The sequence below is a fragment of the Arvicanthis niloticus genome, chromosome 11, assembly GCF_011762505.2.
Source record: "Arvicanthis niloticus isolate mArvNil1 chromosome 11, mArvNil1.pat.X, whole genome shotgun sequence".
Classification (NCBI taxonomy): domain Eukaryota; kingdom Metazoa; phylum Chordata; class Mammalia; order Rodentia; family Muridae; genus Arvicanthis; species Arvicanthis niloticus.
This window is the reverse complement of record NC_047668.1, coordinates 26,991,657-27,015,637: the sequence shown is the minus strand read 5'-3', so window position 1 is coordinate 27,015,637 and position 23,981 is coordinate 26,991,657. Positions and strand designations below refer to the sequence as shown.

The 23,981-nt window shown below is 39.7% G+C and overlaps 1 protein-coding gene across 1 annotated transcript in view; it reads right to left on the bottom strand.

Moving 5' to 3' along the window:
• Positions 1–2,400: 2,400 nt before the first annotated feature.
• Scin (scinderin) overlaps positions 2,401–23,981 on the bottom strand; it is a 69,368-nt gene continuing 47,787 nt past the window's right edge. The window contains exons 7-16 of the mRNA XM_034514652.2: positions 23,452–23,540; positions 22,272–22,487; positions 20,068–20,189; positions 19,536–19,626; positions 15,912–16,082; positions 11,593–11,770; positions 11,240–11,361; positions 5,823–5,900; positions 3,722–3,782; positions 2,401–3,217 (exon numbers count right to left, since the gene is read on the bottom strand). Coding sequence (XP_034370543.1) covers positions 3,090–3,217; positions 3,722–3,782; positions 5,823–5,900; positions 11,240–11,361; positions 11,593–11,770; positions 15,912–16,082; positions 19,536–19,626; positions 20,068–20,189; positions 22,272–22,487; positions 23,452–23,540 — 1,256 coding nt within the window. The 3' untranslated portion in view covers positions 2,401–3,089. The remainder of the gene's footprint in view (positions 3,218–3,721; positions 3,783–5,822; positions 5,901–11,239; positions 11,362–11,592; positions 11,771–15,911; positions 16,083–19,535; positions 19,627–20,067; positions 20,190–22,271; positions 22,488–23,451; positions 23,541–23,981) is intronic.

Genomic DNA, 23,981 nt, shown 5'->3' with positions numbered 1-23,981 from the left:
AACATAATTAATTCCACCTCTAATAACAAAAAAACAGGAAGCAACAATCATTTTTCCTTAATATTTCTTAATATCAATGGACTCAATTCTCCAATAAAAAAATGTAGACTATCAGACTGGATATATAAACAGGACCCAGAATTTTGCTGCATACAGGAAACACACCTCAGTGACAAAGACAGACACTACCTCAGAGTAAAAGGATGGAAAACAATTTTTCAAACAAATGGTCCCAAGAAACAAGCTGGAGTAGCCATTCTAATCAAATAAAATTGACTTTCAAACAAAAGTAATCAAAAAAGATAAGAAAGGACACTTCATACTCATCAAAGGAAAAATCTACCAAGATAAGCTCTCAATTCTGAACATCTATGCTCCAAATGCAAGGGCACCCACATACATAAAAGAAACTTTACTAAAGCTCAAAGCAAACATTGCACCTCGCAAAATAATAGTGGGGGATTTCAACACCCCACTCTCAGCAATGGACAGAACATGGAAACAGAAACTAAACAGAGGCACAATAAAATTAACAGAAGTTATGAATCAAATGGATTTAACAGATATCTATAGAACATTTCATCCTAAAACAAAAGGATATACCTTTTTCTCAGTACCTCATGATACATTCTCCAAAATAGACCATATAATTGGTCACAAAACAGGTCTCAACAGATACAATAAGATTGAAATAATCTCTTGCATCCTATCAGATCACCGCAGACTAAGGCTGGTCTTCAATAATGACAAAAACAATGGAAAGCCCACATACATGTGGAAACTGAACAATGCTCTACTCAATGATGACTTGGTCAAAGAAGAAATAAAGAAATTAAAGACTTTTTAGAATTTAATGAAAATGAGGACACATCATACCAAAACTTGTGAGACTCCATGAAAGCTTTGCTAAGAGGAAAACTCATAGCTCTAAGTGCCTACAAAAAGAAACTAGAAAGAGCATACACTAGCAAATTGACAGCACACCTGTAAGCTCTAGAATAAAAACAAGCAAATACACCCAAGAGGAGTAGACAGCAGGAAATAATCAACCTCAGGGCTGAAATCAACCAAGTAGAAACAGAAAGAACTATACAAAATATCAACAAACCCAAGAGCTGGTTCTCTGAGAAAATCAACAAGATAGATAAACCCTTAGCCAGACTAACCAGAGGGCACAGAGACAGTATCCAAATTAATAAAATCAGAACTGAAAAGGAAGACATAACAACAGAAACTGGGGAAATTTTAAAAAACCATCAGATCCTACTACAAAGGCTTATACTCAACAAAACTGAAAAATCTGGATGAAATAGACAATTTTCTAGACAGATGCCAGGTACCAAAGTTAAATCAGGAGCAATAAACCATCTAAACAGTCCCATAACCTCTAAAGAAATAGCAGCAGTCATTAACAATCTCCCCACTAAAAAAAGCCCAGGACCAGATGGTTTTAGTGCAGAATTCTATCAAACCTTTAAGGAAGACCTATTACCAATTCTCTTCAAACTATTCCACAAAATAGAAACAGAAGGAACACTACCCAATTCGTTCTATGAAGCTACAATCATGCTCATACCTAAACCTGAGAGGCTTTCTTTTTTTTTTTTATTGGATATTTTATTTACATTTCAGATGCCATTCCCTTTCCCCATTCCCCCCCCCCCAGAAAACCCCTATCCCATGCCCCCTTTTCCTTTTTGTATTTATACACTTTTTAAAAATGTTAATCAAAGGCTTTATAAGTTTGGTAATGCTCAACCAGAAGTGTAACCCAATACCCATCCTAGATATACCAACTATCTTTGACTGGTGGAGACACGTGAACATCTGCCTCCCTGTCTCCCCCCTCTTTCTCTCTCTTTCTCTCTCTCATCACCTAGCTTCTCCTCTCCTTCTTCTCCTCCTTTCCTTACTCCTTCTCTTCCTCTCAGTACTCCTCCCACCTTAGCTCCTCCTACATATCACCCTTCCTGTTAAAATAAAACTTTTCCTGAGAGGCTTTCTTATTTGTTAGATATGTTTCCTCTTCAAGAACTTTGTGTTGCCACTCCTTCCTGGTCTAACCACCTGGTTTTGATTTTCTTTCTACCCTTTATTGTTAAAATATCATACAGCCAGTGCGACCTGCTCAAACTACCCTATTAAAGCTACTCCCAGCACTTCTCTGCCAAAGTCTGTCTACTGTCTATGTTACTGAAGTTCTAAATTGTTTCCCAAATTCTGGCCCCAAGAGCCTGTGTTTTTTATACACTTGGTGATATTTTCAATATGTTATAATCATCTAACCATAGAAAAGTCATTTAACTTACATCTGCTGTATCTACTTTTACATAAAAGTATCAAATTATAAAATTAATAGTTATTAACCCATCACATTTGACTAGAATGTCACAATACAAAACAGTTTCCAAAAAGATATATTTTAATGATGAAAAACAGCATTCAATGCATATTCTTTATGATATTGAGCATGTGCTATCAAATGTATAAAGTTAAACTTACAGAAAAAAATTGTTTTATCATGAAGGGCCTGTGATTTTAGTTTTCCAAAAAAGCTAAAGAAGTTCATCTTCTATAAGGACACTTCTATAAGGACACTATAAGGGAGTGACTGGCATCCAAGTCACATGGACCTGAGATGGGAAACAGCAAGGCATTGTGAAAGCCACACGCAAAGTAAACCTTACTGCAAACAGAGAATAACGAGAACGGGAAACGCTTAGAAGCACTGTGGCTTTCCTCTCTGGTATAAAAAGACAAGTTTGGCTAGAAGTTGCTGAATTATAAAATGTCTTCCTCAGAAATTCCCCTAGATTGCAAAATTGATCTAAAACAAATGTTTGCTTTAAGTTGTTTCAATATAGTAACATACAACAATCCCCTTTGAAAGAGAAGGAGAAGAAAAGGAGCATATTAATTTTATATATATATATATATATATATATATATATATATATATATATATATCAATTTGGCAGGCAGGGTTTATCTTCAAAAGCCGATAACAAAAAGTAAACAAATCCCCAACAACAAAGTGGGGCAGCTTCCCTGATGCAGCCAGAATATTTGTTGGGTTTTTGAAACTCGGTTTACCACTTGCTAGAATCCCAGCCCAGAAACCAGCCTGTGAATGTGGGGGGCTCATGGCCTTGTTTAATGATGACAATTGGTGTCCTCTTGTCTCTTCCAGAAGGGTCTGTCTCAAGGTATGTTTTGGCTAAAAAGAATTGAAAAGACAAAAAAAAAGTTCAGCTAGTTTCAGTTAAACTGAAATAAATATACAATGAAACATTTTTTTCAGACAAGTAAAAAAATGAAATTCCTTTTGAAAATGAAATTCCAGGGAAAGTAACATTAAAAAGTGTCATTGCTCCCTGAAGGGATTCCAAACCTTATGGAATTATCCTTGTGATATAGTTATTGTGACACTTCAGTAAATAGAAAACCATGCTAAAAAGGACACAATGACCAAACACTTTCAAAAGTAAGCATATTGTGAATTTCATAAAGACTCATATTCTAAGTCAGGCAACAGAACAATTTTCTTGTATCATGAAGCTCTTTCACTTTAAAAGATACAATTATTCAAGTTCTGATGGACAGCTGGACATCTAAGATTTGATGTGAATTCTTTGGAAGTCAGGTTAAGAAAGGATAGCCAGGCTGGCCGGGATAATGCTGCTGCTGAGTTAACTGCTACAGTTGTCCTAGGACAACTTACCAGACTTCACTGACTCCTTTTTCTCAACTTCATTGGCGTCTTTGCCAACCCAAATAAAGATCTGGGGGAAGAAACAAACAAACCCGCGATGAGAGCAAGTGCTATATAGGGTGTGCTGGCCTCTCTGGCTACAGTTTACACCTGAACATGTTTGCAAGCGGTATTCTAGTTACAAAGGGAGCTCGCTTGCTTTCTCTCAGTAGGTCAAGAGCTTCTTGCTTGCGTTTACATCTTTTTGCTGAGCCTCCATCCCAAGCTTCATCCAAGCTTTCCGCATATTGTTCTATATAATTTGATTCTTAACATATATGTTTGTCCTTTTCACAGTTGTTAGTTTTCATAAGGATTTCTAAAAAACCACCATGTATGTGTGTATGTGTATGTATATATACATATATACATATATACATATATACATATATACATATATACATATATACATACATACATATACATATACATATACATATACATATATATATATATATATATGTAGCACCTATCAAGCTTCATCCCAAGCTGTAGGTCTAAGCAGCAAAGGACTGCATGTAGGTGCAGGGCTTGTTTGTGGATGTATTCTCAAATCTCTGGCTTCCGTTTAATGCTTTCTGATAGTACAGTGCCCTATAGACTTTGATAAAGTACTATAATGTTCAGTATTTAAATAGCAACAATTTAAAATATTGTTTAAAATGTCACACTTATAATCTTTATAAATACGTGAACCTGTAATCTGTATACATCCATTCCTTTGTCAAATGTGTAATGCTGCAGTGCTCTCCTGAATCACTTTACTCTTAAATCACCCTACAGTCACTTGGCAGAGCAACGTTGGTCAAATTAAGTTTCCATTGTGTTTTAACTGACACACAATGTGTTGGTGCACAGAAGACACCACGACAGCATAGTGTCTTGGATAAAAGATATAAAGAGATGAAATGATATTCTGGGAGGATATGAGGTTGAATCCCCAATTCAAATATATTCCTTAAAGAACCAAGGCCAGGGTATTGTTTACTGAGTGCTTTAGCTGCCAGAAACCAATCTAAAGGCTCAGGGGTTAAGAGCAGCTGTTCACGCAGAGGATCCAAGTTTGATTTCCAGCACCCACATGGTAGCCCACGACCATTCATTAATTCCGTTCTAGAGGATCCAATGTCCTGTTATGACCTCTGCAGGCAAAACACTCATGCACATAAAATATATACTCCTTTTAAAATATTTTTTAATTTTATATTTATTTTTTATTATTGTTTGTGTGTATGAGTGTTTACCCTTTGTGTGTATCACATGTCATGCTTGGTGTACAAAGAAGTGGTGAGCCTCCATATGAGTGATGGGAATCAAACCCTTATCTTCTAAAACAAGTATCTTTAACCACTGAGCCAATTCTGCCGCCCAAAAAGAGGGAGGGGGTGGAGAGAGAGAGAGAGAAAGAGATTTGAAAATAAGTTTGTGGTTGACTCTAAGAGGAGGCCTAATCTATTGTTTCACATATTGCTCTATATAATTTGATTCTTAACATATATGTTTGTCCTTTTCACAGTTGTTAATTTTCATAAGGATTTTTAACCACCATGTATGTGTGTATATATATATATATATATATATATATATATATATATATGTAGCACCTATCAAGTCACCAGTGATTTTCTCCTAAATTAAGATCTGTAAAACAGTAACGAATCTTACTATTTAGTTTCAAACCTATTCTGTGCCTGATTTTTTTCACCAAGGAATGGGTTCCTTGGAAATTTTATTGAAATTCTCTATATTTTGGTCTTTCCCACAGCATTGCACATATTCATGCACTTATTAATGTAATGAATGGACAAATAAATTAACAATGAGTATAGTTTATAAATAAATGAAAAGTTGAGGATTTTGCCTAAAGCTAAAAAATGTAAAAACTATACAATGATTTTCATAGTAAGAAATCAACTTGCCCTATGTATCGCTTTTATTGCTAAACTCTGTGAAATATCTCTTGAATGCAACCATTACAGCCCAGACACATTTATTATTTGAATTGCCACTTCTCAAAGCAAGTATTGTCAATCCCTGACAGTCTCCTGTTATGGACAAAATATAGCTGTACCTGTTCCCACGCATCAAGTAGCATGACGTCATCTTCGGCCAAGTCATCCTGGGTGAACTCTCCCGGAACTTCTTCAATCTGAAATGTTTGAAGAACTTTATGACCAAACAACACAGCAAGGGAATTTATGATACACAGGAGACAAGTGCTGTCTAGTACTTTGGATGGCAGTGAAAAGCTCGATTAGTTTTTTTTTTTTTTTTCTTTACTTAGTTTAGGGTAAACAGGCAAGCAAGTGGGTTTTCTGGAGAAGGCCCACCATTTTGCATGGCTTGCAATGTGTGAGGTCTAAGAATGCAGGGTCCTTAAGAGACTTCATCCTAGAATTGCTTCTTGCTGCAGATATGCTTTTCCTGTCACTATTGCATAGCCTAATGATTCCTGGACATCAGCCTACCCTATTGGACAAATTCCCTGCAGATCAACATGAAGATGAAATTTCATAAATTAATGCTATTTAGAAGAATAATGACTTTATATAATTCCTAACTTGATTCAAATACTTTTTAAGGAGATGGTTTTAGTTGTTTCAAAAAGACATAATGAAGTTATGAAGTCAGGAATTGAATGTGGCCCCTCCTCATAGAATAGTAAGTCAAGACTGCATAATAAGGAGGACCATGAACTCTCACAAGTACACTAAGAAGAGAAATAGGCTTGGGACAAATTTGTAATCAAGAAAAAAAATCATTCATTTTGACCTAGGTCAAGTCCAAGGATGAGGCCACCCGTGTGCACTATGATAAAACAAAGCCATGGGAAACTGTTGTTTTAAATTTTTAATAAACTTATAGAATGAAAAACTGCTTTGAACTTACTATCAACATCCTCTGTAACTCCCCTTTTGTGTAACATTTTATCCATGTGGTAATATTCTAAAAAAAAACCTTTTTTCTAAGAAGGTATTAAAAGGCCAAAGAGAAGATGGAAAGTGGTATTTTGGGGGACTCTCAAATGTATATTTGTACATGTCTGTCTGTCTGTCTGTCTATATGCTTGTATATACATATGTATGTAGGCATATGTATATGTAAGTATAAATGAACACTTGTAGAGTTGATGAGACAGGTGGTTGGGCCTAACAGGAATGTGTATGAAATGTGTAATTAAGCCTTTTGTCTTCTTAACACCCTGATGTTGCTGACAGGAATCAATTATCAAAAGCCAGCAACGTTAGGCCTTAAAATAACAAATAATTATAAACATAACTGCCAAAAATAAAAAAGTTTTGGCCACAATCACTGACTCCATACCTCATTGCTGCCTTAGTCAGCAATGTGGCTGGGCAGGTCACCAGCAAAGATTATCATATTCATATATATATATATATATATATATATATATATATATATATATATATCATATTCTTGTGTGTGTGTGTGTCAGGGGTATGTGTACTTGATGCATAAGATTAGCAAAAAGAGAAAAGAAAAAGAGAAGCCAAAAGAGAGTGTCTTGGATTCTTTGCACCTGACGTTACACGTGGCTGCGAGCTAACCTACAGGAATGCTGGGAGCTGGACTTCACAAGCTCAGTCCTCGACGTTAACCACTGAGCCCTCTCCTCTATCCTGCACTGCCATTTTACAGAACAGTTTCCAGTCATCTGATCATTTAAAAAGACAAAACTTGAAATGTCACTTCTCTGCTGTGTATTGTTTTAATTTTTTTACATACATCATTAACACAGCAACCATGTGAAGTAAATACTGACCTTTTCCACATTTAAGAAATGGGAACATGTGTACAGAGAGAGAACATAGAAACTGCCTAAGGTCACCCATCTAGCATGTAACATGAGTGGGTGATGTCTCATAGGAAGATTGTTTCTAAAAGCTGTGTTTTCCTGCATATCACCCTTCCTGTTAAAATAAAACTTTTCTCTCAAAATACAATTAGAGCATAATTATGCCTATTTGTACCAGTGAGGTACAAAATAATCCTAATACCCAGTCCATCATTTTGTTGACTAACCAGAACCTCTGTCATCTCTCCTAACTAAAACACTTAGTTCTGGACCTGGCTTTTTTCTTGGCTTTAGAATGAATGTCAGCTGAAAACCATCCACTCAAATCTTTTCTCTCAAGGTAAATAGCCAGGATTGGCTATGAGACTATAAGTTTTCAACCCTGTCAGAAATCCAGAATGACTGAGTTAACTAAAATTATGGGAAGCACAAAGGAGCTAAGGTGAGAGAGGAACCGAGAGGAAGAGAAGGAATAAGGAGAGGAGGAGAAGAAGGAGAGGAGAAGCTAGGTGGTGAGAGAGAGAAAGAGAGAAAGAGAAGAGGGATATGGAGGCAGTTGTTCACGTGTCTCCACCAGCCAAAGATAGATAATATATCTAGGCTGGGTATTAGGTTACACTTCTGATTAAGCATTACCAAACTTATAAAGCCTTTGATTAACATTTTTTAAAAGTGTATAAAAGCAAAAAGAAAAAGGGGGCATGGGATAGGGGTTTTCTGGGGGGGGGGGGGAATGGGGAAAGGGGATGGCATCTGAAATGTAAATAAAATATCCAATAAAAAAAAAAAAGCTGTGTTTTCAACAGTGGACTCTGCTGCCATGTACTAGGGTATATGCTTAAATCTATTTCCTGATGGTTATTGTAACATCAAACATATGTTGGTAATAATTCTTTTTCTTGAACTGTGAAAGGAAGAAGCAAGTTTCCAAATATCACAGAAGAGAAAGAGTAAATACAGAAGAAATGTGTATTTCTGATAGTGGGTAATATGAGCATGAGCAGGCAAAGAAAACCAAAGACTAACAACAGAGACTGATAGATAGTTTTAAAATCTGACTGGGAATGAAGCCAGAGTACCTGTTTTTTTACAAAATATATCTTCCTGAGACTGTGAGGGTACCCGACTACAATGGTTAATCATCTTCTAAACTGCAAGCTCAGAGAACAGCACAAAAGAGAAGACAGAAAGATTGTAAAAAGTCAGATGACCAGGACCCCTGTGGTACTCTACAGGGTACTACAGGTTAGGGGGAAGCCGCCCTGCCTCAAGCCTATCCCCAAACTCAGGACTTAAACCCCCCAGTCCCATGACTCAGGGGCTGTCATTATGTGTTTGCCCCCAATAAATCTCTTGTGTGAGGTTTGTTGCATGGTGTGACTCTGTAGTATTCCTTGACTCCTAATTGCCAAGGAAAGCTTGCGTTGGAAAACTCTTTCAACCCTAACTTCTAGGTGGTGTCTTTTAGTTGAACCCATAAAATCTCAACAATATGCTTTCCCAAACGAGACCTGAATAAGGACAATACTATTTCAACATGCCAACATAGATGGGGAAATTTCCAAAGGCCTTACCCCTATATGAAGAGAGACAGGAAACCAATGGCTGCTGAGAGACTGAAAATTGATTTTCCCCAAAGATGAACCTCTTCATATCCAATCCCAAGCACTCAAACTATAATACGTGTACATACAACTAAATGTAAAACACTAAATGAACTGAATAGGGAATATATGTGAGTGTGTGCGTACCAGGAAGTGGTCATGAGAGCATGCGGGGCAAACATGAATGGCATTGGATGGAGAAGAGGGATAGATAGAAATGATATAGTACTTATGTATCAAAATTATAAAATAAAATTCTTAGTTAAGAATCTAATTTATAGCAATATCATCAAATAAAACAAATTATATAAGCATATGTAAACCATATGTGAAAAAGAAGCTGTTTGGATATGATATAATATTAATAATCAATAAAATAGACTTTTCATACAGTGAACATAAAATATAGCAAGTTCAAGGCTTTTCTACAATAGGTGAGAAACTGTGGTCCCAACAATTAATATTTATCACTACCCACCATTACATCTTAAAATTTCAGGTCAAATCATTTGTAGCTCCAAGTATGTTTTTAATGAATGGACAGTTCCTTTAGCTCTTTATTTCCAGTACTGAATCTGATGAGCACTTAGGAAGTTTTATGTGATGAAAACTAAGTTTTTATTCATCAGGATGAGAAGAATCTCTCCTTTAAGTTCACACAGAAGTCTAGCATGTCAGAGATATCAAACTTTTCTGATTAAGTTGACATAAATGACTATAGCCAGGATGGAATTTCAGCACCCAATATAAAGTCACATACTGTTGTGGACTGCATGTCTGTGTTCAGAATCCGGAGGCGGAGGCTGATGCTCACAGCTAGGTTTGGTTGAGGTCACAAGGATAAGGCCCTGTCATAACAGCAGTGTACTAAGAAGAGACAGATTCAGTTCACTAGATGCTAGAAGGGCCCTTCCAGACAACAGATATGCTGACGCCTTGGACCTCTCAGGTTCCAGGACATGAGAAAGCTGTGGTTACTGCTTAAACACTCCAGTCTACCACATGTGTGTTACAACAGCTAAAACTAAGACTTCGTTGTGGGGCAACTTCCTCCGGGTGAAACATTCCGTCTCATTTCAGGATGACTCAGGATGTTGTAAAGGAGGGTGAGACAATCCCTCCCTGAAGGATCCATGAGGAAAACAACTGAAAAGCTTCAGGAAGTCCTGACACTGATTAGATATGTTAGCCCCCCTCCCTCCCAAAGCATATCTAACTAGTAAGGACTGCTGAGACACACTCTCAGACCAAGACAAGATGCTTGAAAGAGACAGTCAATCCACTAAGCCACCTGCAGGTTGCACAGTGTATTGCAAGTTTCCAGTTCTCACCAGAGGTCACCCACGTAGAAGACGGCTTTTGATGATGCAGCTGCCTTTGAGTCATTCCTGCTCCTGTAAGTAACACTAATAAAAACTCATTGGTTCACCAAGTTGGACTTTGGTGGTTTCCATTCTTTGGTCTGTCATTGGCTGGGGCATTATTCACATCTCCCTAGAAATGGTGTCACACAATGCACAGTCTCCTATGGTTACTTTTAACTGCTTGAATTGTAAAGGTCTAGAAAACAAAACATTACTCTTGATGTCAGGTAATTGTCAAGGGAGCACACAAAGTTCTCTGAGACCTTGGTCAATGATCTTAATAATCCCATGTTTGTTTGCTTGTTTCTTTGTTTTTCATTCAATCAGTCTGAGAAAAATCTGTATTTCTCTGTTTACACATAGATGAGAAATAATGGCTGTGCTCCCCAGGAAAGTATCCAAGTACCAAATGAGCAGAACTAGCCATCCACATTTCACAAAGAGACACTAAATGCCAATACAGATGTGAAGTAAATATTTTTGAGAGCATTTTGATTTATATACTACTTTAGAGTGGTCTAGATGTTTCTTCATCTGTCACATCACTTGTGCCTTAAACTACTTGTACAGAGTAACAATTACCACCCACAGTGTACAGAGAAGCCAAGCCTAGGACTGATAGCTGTCCCACATTTCAAAGTTCTCCAAGCCAGGACAGGATGCCTCCCCTAAACATTAGGCTCTGTCTACTTGAGACACTTACAATGAATCTTCCAGTTTTGTTGGAGCAGCCGTAAAGCCGAGGTGGATGGTCTTCAGCCCCTGTTTCTAGCAATGGTGAAGTCTGGTAGTCTCCTCTCCCTCCAAGAGAGTTCCAGAATTCCTCTATGAAATGCACAATGAGTTAGTCAGTACATATTCAGGAGCATATATACTTCATAGGATTCTACATTAATGGCAATATTATTTTATCCTAACTAAATTATATCAGGTGCCATCAACACTTGCAATTAAAAGAGGCATCCTTACACAACTCTAGTAATAAGAACATGATTGTTTATTGAATGAAGTCAATTAAGACAAATAAGGTGATGACCTTGGGCCCACTGCACACACCTGGTTCCTTGCCTTCTTGAATTCTTGTGGTTTTGCACTTGAGGACATCAGCTACATACTCTGCTCCTTTCTCCTCCTCCTGGCTAGCACCTTTTCCTATCCAGATGAAGCCATTGTTTCTCGGCAGTTTTAGGACAAAGGTATCATTAGAATTCAATGAATTTGCATCAACATCAACCTAGGGCATGAGGGAAAACAATACAATGATTCCAATCTACCACCGAGGCTGTGGGGAGCCATCCAGAGCCTTCTTCCTGACCTCGGAAATGCAAGGCACAGATGCAATAGTTGCCTGAAACACTTGAGTGAGCACGCCCTGGTCCATGACATATGATGTTCAGCTGCTCTTGGACAATAAAATACAGCTTTAAAATGTCACCAGTTTGGCAGAGTGTGATATCCCAAGCCTTTAATCCCAACACTCAAGAGGCAGAAGCAGCCAGATCTCTGTGAATTTAAAGCCAGCCCGGTCTACATAGAAGTTTCAGGGCAGCGAAGACTACACAGAGAGCCGTCTCAGAATTAATTAATTAAAATAGCCAAGCTGTCAGTCAAGAATAGGGTTTTGGCCAGGTGAGCAGGAGATATTTCACTCCTACAATCCCACCACTTGGGGGCTGAAGCAGAAGATAACAAAAAGTCCAGCCTAAGTTATACAGAAAACTCCATCTCAAAAACAAGGCAAGAGGGGCTACAGTGGCAGCTCAGTGGTTAAGAGCACATACTGCTCTTCTGGAGGACTTGAGTTGGGTCACCAGCACCTGCATCAGACAACTGTAAATTGCTCTAACTCCATGAAGCTCCAGGAGATCCAACACCCTTTTGTAGTCTAAAACATGGCAGACCAACATAGTGGATTCTCACATGGACATACACTCACAAAAATGAAAAAACAAAACAACCCAATTGATGACAAAGTGATATAAAAAAATATTCAGATAATTACACAGGGACAAGACAAGCTACATGAACAAAGGGTGCAATATCAAATGGCAAACATAAAGATGATACTTTTTCCCCACTAAAGAGTATTTTGTAGTATTAATTAGAAGGAACCCTGAAATCCATAAAACAGAGAGGACAACGATGATTTCAGGTTTACTACCAGTGTTTTCTAACTCAGATAAATGCCAGCTAAAATTATAGAAGAGGATGATTATGTGAAGAGGATGAGAAGCAGATCTGGTACACACCTTCCTTGTAACCAGAAGCTAGGATATACTGCCTAGGGTCCGCCGAGTACAATTTGGGTTCCTGTGTCCACAGAGGAAAGAGCCCAGATGGGTTAGACACACTGTGAGTGGGGCCTATGTTGACATAAGATATGGACAGGACCTCTGAAGTCTCTGACCTGGTCATAATCATGAGCATCCTAGTATGGGCTTGGCTTAGGACTCTGTGGTTTGGTGACATCATGCTCACATCTGTGAGAATTAGTCTGGACACACAGTCACGTAGCAGCAATGTATGATTTTCTGAGTAATTGTGGAACTGAGTATGATACAACTCCCAGGAAGACCAGGAACAACCAGTAAGCCAGATCGAGACAGAGCAACCAAGAGAGTGAGGAAAACAAGAAAGTGGCTGTTACAGTAATTTTTTTTTACAACAATATTTTTAAAAGGCTATTTCTTGGGCCAACTATCTAAGTGGAGGCAGCTCTGCTTAGCTCTGCCGCCATGTTCTCCGACCAGATGCCACCGCACATGCCACACCTAGAAACAGCCAGCCAGAAACACCAGCCCTGCACCCAGGAGATGCCAGCGTGGGAGATGGCTCCGCCAATCTACCATGCTGTCTACACAATGCTGGCTGAGCCCAGACCATGCTGCCATCCTGCCATCCACGCGGTACACGGCAGAAATAAAACTCTAATGCTTAAAGATTATCCAAAAGCTTTATATGTTTGGTAATACTCAATTAACATGATGCCCACACAATTGGAGGTGTTACCCAAATAACTAACCTAGATATAAGTTGTTACCCAGGACTGCTCTGGATACATGCATGGTCCTCCATGGCTCCTACATCCCTGCCTCTTAGCCCCTCCTCTTCCTCTCCTTACTCCTCCCACATAAACTCCTCCCAAATTACCAAGTTTATGGTAAATTTGGGGGTGGGGGGGTGATATCCCACTACAAGTGGCCTAGCCCACTTCATTGGACTGCCCGGATCAAGGCATCTGCTGTAGGAGAGATGGATCTTGCCAGTTTGTAAGGGCCTGACCCTAGAGAGAAAAATTAGAGGAAAAAGGAATGGGCTAGTGGAGTTTAAAAGACAGTATCTGGGGATTGATCGTATTTGGGAAAGTTATGATTGTCTTCTTTCACCAGGAATGAGGCCTCCTGGACCAAGTCCAAGGAAATCAGTGTTCCATATGGTGAAGAACACCAGTAACCAGGTCTGATTTCAGGACTTCTGATTTCCAATCTATATCTTTTTTATTGCAGAAGAAGCATCCAGGAATATGAGCAAAGGTGACAGGAAGCCAGCACCCAGATTAGGGTGAGACTGGGAAAGGAGAACTGTCTGTCTAGGAAGACCAGCTTGCCAGGAAACAAGACAGAAGGCCACATAAAATCATCATAACCAATGTGTCAGAGAAAGTAAAGAGATAAAGGCCGATTGGAGATGCTGCAAGGAAACAGGGTGATGCACTGAATTCAACTGATGCCCCCCCCCCCCCAAAGAAACGTCAACTATGGAAGAGGTCAGGAATCCAATAGCCGAGCACTGTGATTGACTCTTCCATATAAAATCAAATCCACAGATAAGAACTCCACTATCAACTTAATAGATTAAAAAAAGTTACAATTGAACACGTGAGAATCTGTGCCTAGAGTGTTGTGATCAATATGGAGGCTGAATTTAAATGATATGACCACATGAGATCACCTTGGCCTGGAACACTCAATGCTTAGAGGCCAAGCAGAATAAACCTCTCTGCGAATGTGGTGCTATCTCCCTCATCAGAAAGATATGCTCAATAAACAGTACTGGTTGACTGTGGCAAATGCCAGTCTGTGGCTAATTTAAAAAAAAAAAAAAAAAACAAGATCAGAGAAGTGGAATTTGAAAGTGCTGCTCTTGTTCACCCTACTTACCATATCTAGGCTTTCAAGAATGTGTGCTCTCAGAAGGACAGAACTGAGAAAACCTAGGAGAAGGCAAGAGACAGTTTCTACAGAATTTGTTTTCAAGCACATCTCCTGGTTTCATATCTCCTGGAAAATGATCCAGGATACAAGAATAAATTTGCCATGTATATGAGGAAAAAGGAGATTACAGCCTGCAGTCAGAATGAATGCTGAGTACTGGAAAAATTGTGAGTCTATACAAGGGCATCTGAAACCAAAGAAAAGCCTAAGCAAAACCAGATAGGGCACCGTAGGCAGAGACAGACAGGAGGCTGGAGCAATTTGGCTTTAGATAAGAGCTGTATCTTTTTATTCTAAGTAATAAGTATTTATTAACCAATTTAGCAAATTACTACAAAATATATAATTTATGGGTGACATTGATATTAATTGATAAAACACCTCATCACTTTTGTATAAGTCACTAATATCTGAATTATTCTTAAGAGTACGAATCAGTTGATGTTTTTTAATTATTTCATAAGCCAGAGGAGAGGATAAGATCCATGTACAGATGTAGCGAGTGAAATTGTGAGTGTGCAGATGTGGTGATCTGTGTGTGATTAAATTTATGTTCTCTCTGAGAGAAGGAGGAGGTTGTTGAAAGGAAGAACAGGGCAGAATAGAAATGACAGAGACCATGGCCATGGCCATCACAATGACAAGGCAGAGGACAGCAGAAGAGGGCTGTGGGTGGAGGGATACAGAGGGGTGGGGCGGGGCTGCATTGGTGAGGAGGAGGCAGAGATGAACCAAATAGAAAGAGAAGCCAGAAAGGCCTGGGTGAACAAGGACAGCCCCCCGCCCCCCATCCAGGGGGTCCCAGTGAAAGGAAACTTCGAGGAATTACAGCTTGCACTGAGAGGCGTGGTGGAGTCAGTCTTCAGAGGGCAGGCAGAGATGAGGCAGGAGGAGACTCAAAGAGATTACTGGTAAATCAAAACAAGACTGGTTGAATGTTCAGATCTGGGCTAAATGGCTCCTAAAACAAACAGATTGGAAGCAGCTCCAGATCTGGAGAAACACAGGGCAATGGAGTGGTGGGAGAGGCCTGCATTTCAGTGGTGACTAGAATTCGAGGTGGGACAGATTACTCCAGTGTGGGCAGTGCTAACATTGCTGATGGCCAGGTGTATTGGGAAGCACATACCCAGAGCATATTCACGGAACGCATAGCTTTACCTCCACAATTCTGGTGATAGATGCCAAGTTCCTCCGGACTTGAAAGAGGCGTGTAGGGGGAGCCGGTGCCTGCCCTCCTTTCTTGGATGTTCCATTCTTATAAATAATGAGTGGTTTATCTTTGAACAAACTCAGCAGGTGAGCAGGCTCTTTGCCTTGAGAGACACGGACCTGGGTGCACAGGGCAGGGAGACAGAAGGATGAACGAGAGCTTCCAGCGGCCAGGCAAAGTGGGATTCAGAGGCATTCTTCATTATAGGGACCTAGCGAATACTGAAAATCACTGACTTCATTCATAGACATAGGTCAACAATTACACATCCAGATGGCGGGCAGCTACCTGAGAAGCATCTTCTGGCACGGCCACAGTTTGGAAAGTAAAGGAGGGAGCACTGAAAATAACTAATGCTACACAGCCTTCAAAGAAAGGGGACTCGCCAACGTGAGGCGAAAGGGCACTCACAAAGGTCAGCACTTTACTCCAAAGGAGAGGGGAGTGGAAAATGGGTAGATGGAATTGCTTAATAATTTGTTTACGTACTTCCAAGTCACCTACTTCACCAAAAACACAAGAGCAATGCAGAACTCCAGCTATTTAAAAATAATTATTGTGAACCACTGCCATCTAGTGACTCAATGAGAAACTAGTATTTCACCAACTGTAAGATTCAACTAGCTAATTCCTAGAAATTCATTAATTATTCATCATCTACCATATTGTGAAATTTCGGAACACAATGTGTAGCTATCAAACATTTTGAATCGTTTGTGAGGAACAGCTTTAAGCTCAACTACACGGCATAGGTGATATCTCTTCATAGCTAATAAATATTATACTCCAACGAATGAAATATTTGATTAGGAATGGAGCTGCCTGCACCTAAAGAACCTAACCATTTTATTCATCGAGTTTGTTTATAAACAGGGTTGATGTGCTCTTTACAGGTAGAGCCAACTGTCTTTATGTATCTATTAATTTATACCAAGATGGGAAGAAGCCAATTAAAAGACCAAGTTCAGCCTCCACATCGCCGATCTTATGTTCTAAAGTATCTGACTCACCTTTCCGCTTAATTATTTCACTTGAACATCAAACCTCACGTTTATAAAGGCTTGAAAGCAAAACATCTTTTATGCCACATAGAACCTGGGCTCATGTGACTTCAGACATGAGGTAGCTAAGGTGACACATCCTTGTGAAGAGAACACTTCACACTTCGTGATGCTGAATCAGAAATGTCATAAACAGGTCAGTGGAGCTGTCTAGAAGATGTTTTTTCCTAGTACAAGGGAACAAATATCATCCCCCAAACCAGCCAGAGAATACAGCTAGGTGGTAAAGGAACCGACCCAGTTATAAAGTGAGAGGAAACAGAAAAGTAAGACAGAGACAGAGATCTCTAGCTAGGTGTAAGGCCAAGGAACAAGCAGATAATAAGAGTAGACAGACATGCTGCAGGTAGAGGAAGGAATTAAATACACAGACACTGTACATTTCTTGTAGTTATTAATAGCAGTCATGAAATGTGCCAGACACTCCAGCATAAGAGGAAAAGCCAACTTGAAAAAAGAATGTTGACACTGAAACTCACTGGAAATAGCCCCTTAGACACAGCAGAGACACTTCAACATAGTACTCATACTGTCTGCATATTGTCAAACATTAGTTGCTGGTCCCTCTCATAGAATCAAATCATGTATGTGTGTGTGTGTGTGTGTGTGCATACATGTGTGTATGCATGTATGTATATGTGTGTGCCTGTGAGTGTACGCATGTATGTATGTGTGCATGCATATATGCATGCATGTGTTTATGTGTGTTTATGTGTGTATGTATATATATGTGTGTATGTGTGTATATGTGTGTGTGCATGTGTGCATACATGTGTGTACATGTGTATGTATGTGTGCATGTGTAAGTGTATGTATGTGTGTATATGTGTGTGTGCATGTGTGTATGAACATGTATGTATGCATATATATGTGTGTGTGTTTATACGTATGTGTGTGTGTGTGTGTGTGATTTTGACTCAGGGTTCAATCATTCTAAACATGTTTTTTTTTTCATTTTCAGAAATGCCAAATGCAGGATCCTGCAACATGTTTCTCTCCTCCCCTTCTTTCCCTTTGCATCTCTTTTCCCTTCTCCTGTGCCCTCTTTCCTTATTTTCTTTGTTCTATCCCCTCCCTGCCCACTTCTGTCTTTCTTTTCTCCTCCCTGATACTTCCATCACTTTTGGCCAATGGACTTTGTTTCAAACAAGATTCTGATCCCTAAGAGGGAAAATATGGATCTATGTATCTGCCGAGGTTAATTTCAGTTTGCCCGTGTGAACCATAACTTAGGGATTTCTATGACTGTGAATGTACAAAATATTGTTCTATGTTTTTACCTATATTTTACAGTTACCTATGATTGCAGCCCGAAAACTGTCCAGTTGTGCTTGCTTTGTACTGTTGTGATTTCTTGTTGCTACTGTAGTAATTATCATACATAAATCCATCCTCTTGTACTTCAGTAGGATCTAGAAGTGAGTTACTACCTAATTTAGTCACTGGGTTAAAATCTACAATCATTTGCTCACTGGGCTAGAAGCTGGCGAGTGCAGCACAATTATTTGAATGAGAATGGGTCCCATAGGCTTACATCTTTAAATGCTTGGTCCCCTGTCAGTGGAACTGTTTGGAAAGAATTAGGAGTTGTGGCCTTGTTAGAGGAAGTATGTTGGAGGGGGTCTTTGAGCTTTCAAAGGCCCATGCCAGGTCCACTCTCACTCTCTCTGCCTAATACCAGTGGATTAGGATGTAAACTCTTAGCCCCTGCTCCAGCACCATCCCTGCCTGCCTGCTACCATGCTCCCATCATGATGGCCATGGTCTGTCTCACCCTTTGAACCTGTAAGCAAATCTCTAGTTAAATGCTGCCTTTTATAAGTCACTTTGGTCATGGTGTCTCTTCAAGCAATAGAACGGTAACTAAGATATGCAGGGACTCTAGGGTGATGTGTTCTTTCCCATGACATTTTTAGCTCCTCAAGGTTGCCTCTATTTTGGGGGGCCCTTTTCTCCCCTAAAGCCAGCAGTGGTCCATAAAGTCTTCATTACACTCCATCACTCTCACTCTGCCTCTCTCCCTAGTTGACTCCTAAGCACACCGGTGAATGTTTTGCAACACCCAGTAATCCCAGATCATCTCCCTCACTTGAGGCCAGCTGATGAGCAACTATAGCTCTGTCTTCGATTTTAATTCTCCTTTGTTTTGTAACATAACATTTTCACAGGGTCTCAGGGTTAGGCTGAGCTCATATCAATACGTAAGTCTGTCTATTATAACTGTTCACAGCTGGAAATGCCTAGTAACCGTGGCATATGATGGATTCTAAAGAGAAGAGACTCTTTGCTTTCTTCTTGGGCTCCTAAATTATTAGTTTGTTGATGTTTTTATTCTATTTGCAGTGGCTTCCTCTTCTCCAGAATCTGAAATGACTGGTGTGTTATGAAATATCTGAATTTCAAAATTAAAAGAAATCAAGATCCCTACTGAACGTGGGAAGTGAGCTTTCGTCAGGAAGAGGGCTAAGAAAATGGGGAATTACATGAGTTGGGAAGGTAAAGTAGACCAACCTGCACAGCCTGCCCTCCAAGGGACCGGTCCAACTGCACAGTCAGAAACGCAGACATGGTCAGCTCATCTCTGGTAGCATTTGCTCCTTGCCTAGGGGAATGTAAGCAAGTTACACTGGCCTGTAGTTAAGTTGTAATACCCTCTCATGCAGCCATTTCAAAAAGAGACTTGATATTGTAAGATATCAAAAGGAAGCCAATAGTTCAATGAGACCAGAGCAATCAAAGCTACTGTTTGTTGTTTTGTAAGTACTAATCCTGGATTGCCCTGTGTATTTCTAGAAATGTAAACATTGGACAGGACCTTTTCATTTCCATTTTAAAGAATCTGGGCCTTAGCTCCTTATATGACTTTGCTAAGTAATCCATGTCTGTCTAATGCTTGTTGTTTTGGGAAAATCATCCCCACAGAATCTGAGTTACTATCTGCATGCTATTCAGATAATCAAAGGACAGTTCTACCTCATGCTGCATAGAGTCCACTCATTGGTATGTGCATGGCCCATGACACTTGCACGCTGGAAAGACTCACCATGTGTAGATGATCTGTCCTCTGGGATAAGTGTACAGGATAATGTAGCAGTCACCACCATAAAACTCGCCATACGAGCTTGGGTCAATCTGGACCCTACCACTGTTCTCTACGCGCCAGATCTGAAAGAGACAGAGTAGACATAACCTGTTAAAAGTTCACTGACCTAAAATACTATTCATAAACTATAAGTCATTTCTACTTTAGATTCATTACCAAGCAATGTTTTAGTTATTTTTCTAAATAGTTTTTAATCCTGCAAAAGCAAGGTTAACAGATTTCTTGATTTTTAAAATCCTCTCTCTCTCTCTCTCTCTCTCTCTCTCTCTCTCTCTCTCTCTCTCTCTCTCTTGTTTCCTCTACAATATTTCGTCAGTTCTGAGAATTTTGCTGTTGATGGTTTTGTTCTTAAATTTTGTTGTTATTCTGTTTTGAGACAGGACTCCCCTATGTATTCCAGGCTGATCTTGAACTCATGATCCTTCTGCCTTAGTCTGATAAGTGCTAAGAAGATGGACGTGTGCCATCTTGCCTAGAAGTTTTGATACTATTGATGTGTATGTGTTTGTGTATTGTTTGAGTGTGTTTGAGTATGTGTGCACACATGTGTATGAATCAATGAAAATAATATGGTACTACTACAATAAGACTACAAGAAGTCAGCTCAGAAATATGCTTCAAATTTATAGTAAAAACTTTTCACCATTTGTGAAGTAGCCAGTGAGCAAGAGGTCACCAGGCACTACATTGTGCCCCTGTAAATGGCACAATTCCTCCCATGTGGGTGCTGGGGAAAAGCAAGTCAGTATATGGCTTTGGAATATGGAGTGAACAATCTAGAGAACAATGCAGGGCATCTGGGGAGAAGCATCCCTGCACCATACCTTCTAGAGAGCAGAGAGCTCAGGAACAGAGCCTCACCAACCTCAAGAACCTAAGACACTAGGTGTTAGCAGTGCCAATGTGCCACAGGATGCCTTCTCAGAGAAGCTGTAGCCAGAGCCTAAGCCTGTACCACAGGCACAGCTGGAGATGAGGAGCCCCGTCTGCTCAGAGTGCTCTCTACAAAGCCCCAGGTGCAGATCTGCAGTGAGGATACCGAAGCAGGAGAGGGATGCAGACCAGGAGGTTGATACCCATCTGACAGTAGCATCTGAATGCTGTGATCTTGTTCCCACATGCAAACACCTATGCAGCTTAGCGTCATACTTCGGTTCTTTGAAAAGAGGAAAAATCATTCCCTAAATTCGTCAATTATACTTGGTTCAAGTGTTATGATAAGGCCTAAGAATGTAGATAGAAAGGACTTAACTCTTGTCCTCAAGGAACTGATGGAAAGATCTAGGAGAAATCCATGAATAAATAACAGATTGTGACACATTTGGTAACAATGATGTGATACATTTAGATAACAATTGTGTGGCACATTTGATAACAATTATGTGTGATACATTTGGACAAATCATCACCTATATCACTGAGAAGGCCCTGTCAGTGCTGAGGAACAGCTCCTCAGAAGAGGGCATACCTGCTACTGGAGTGAGTTGCTAAGAATGGAAGCTGCTTGAACATAGTGCATGGAGGAGAGAGAATACTTCAGATGCCAAGAAGGGACCAAGAGTCAAATCCTGACGTTCCAGCAGGAGAGAAGCTTCAGGGAGGCTGGAGAGTCGTACAGATATTTTAGAGGGCAGATGTTGTTAACCAGTCCTCACTAAATCAGATGACTGGAGAGTGGACTGGATCTGAAGAGGTTTGAGTTTAAGACAATTTGGAGAGTTTTAGCAATTTTGATCTAAACTGGGATAACAAATACACTCAAGTTGAATGCTCAGGAAATATCTTGCCTTAACTCACTTTGCTTCAGGAATGCTTCAGACATGTTAGGGAAGCAGTGGATGGTAGTTGGCATGCTCTGAGTACAACCCTATACAACGTCTTTCTGGCAGGAAAAACTGCCATGCCTACCACCACCGTAGAGAAACAACATGCACGTGTGCAAATGGACCTGAAGCCGAGCAGCAGCAGCTCTCAGTTGTAACTCCTATGACTCAGTGTATAATTTTAGGCCGCTTTCCTTACTGAGCAAAACTCACCTTTTAAAAAGGTTTAAAGTTTGCCAAGACTTTAAACCTTTCCCCCTCTCGGATACCATAGAGAGGCCTGATTAAAACACAGACAGAAAGAGAAAGAGATAAAAGTACCTCCACCCCACCAGAGCCATCATCCACCATGTTGTGCTGGGCTGCCATCTGCGGAGAACTGTGCAGTTTGGATGCATCAAATGGAATCTGCTTTATTTGAGCCACTTTCTCTGTGATGTACACCTTCCCAAAGCCATCACTCTGGTCTTTATCCTTCCAGTCCTTAAAGAACTGTTTGAAAATTGGTGTTTCACCGCCTTCTGGAAGAACCTGAATCTGCAATTTAAAAAAAATATATATATAGCAATGGGAAAGTAAGAGACCAAAAAGAATAGCTACAGTAAGAGAAAGAATGAAGTAATAAAAATACTGTCCTCATTTCTATGACTACACTTGCAACTTTGTAAGTCTGTGCAACTATGATAATTCAACCTAGGTTTTTCTGACAGCTGAAGTCATTGCTGTTGAATTTGAATGATAAAAATGAGAAAAATGTTTCATGTGTTACCACTATATAAATGTTTTTCTATGTTAGGTTCACAAGAGACCAAAAAGATATGATCCCACTGTGTTATTTGTGCCAGGATATGTATGTATGTATGTATGTATGTATGTATGTATGTATATGTCTGTATGTGTCTGTGTTTGTATGTATCTATGTGTGTATATACATACACACATATACAGAGAACATCAGTGAAATAAGAAATTCACAGAGAATAAGAGTAGCTAGTCAATGTCTGACTTGATCTGGAGGAAGGCTGCTACTAGGGCCTTCATAATAGTCTAAAGAGTAGTAGATGGTCTTTATGAAAGTGATTTATTTTTGAGACAGGGTTTCATGCAATGCAGGCTGGCTTCAAACCATCTAGGCTGCTGAGAATGGCCCTGAACCAACCCCCTGCTTGCACATACCAAGCACTGGGATTGCAGGTGTGCACCACCACACACCCAGTTTTATGCAGTTTTTAAGATGGAGTCCAGGACTTCATGTATGCTAGGCAAGGATCCTACAAAGGACATCTACAGCTCTGTGTGGCCCTATAGTCTGACCTCCACTTTATACAAAACTTTGCTCACAAAAAGACTATTAGTGACACTTGTGTAAAGACACAAACACACACACACACACACACACACACACACACACTGCTTTGAAGCAAACTTTTCATGAGCTTTTCAGAGACTTCCTGACTCTTAAGTTTTAATGATTCTTCTAGTGACTTCTTTTCACACATACTTGAGTATTGGTAGAATACTTCATTTTCTGTAGAAACTCCTCGGCCGTCTTCATGGCAGTCTTCCTTTCCTGTGGGTTAGCATTTTTACCTAAAGAAAGATACAGGTATATATAACTACAGAAGGGGATATACTACATTGCATGTGACCACATCACCCTGAGCATGCCTAAACCTCATCTAGTCTCAGAATTTAAAAAAGACCCAGCTGGTTAGGCCCTGGGTGGGAACAGACTACATGATCAAGAAATACCTGTGTACCAAAATAATTTAATTTGACTATAGCAATGGGAGAATGGCAAAATCCCCTGGCATATTAAATGCATTTGCTATCACAGTAATTGACAGTATACTTAACAATGTATATTTCTGATACTCAAATGCTTTCCTTAGCTCTCTAACCCTGGCTGAATGGTTCTAAACATTTGGCCACCAGCTGCGCCAGCTAAGAGACCTACAGTCTGTTTCTCAAGAGAGATACTTTTCTTTAAAATCAGGATGTTTGCTTTCACCTCCTAAGAAAAGAGCATCA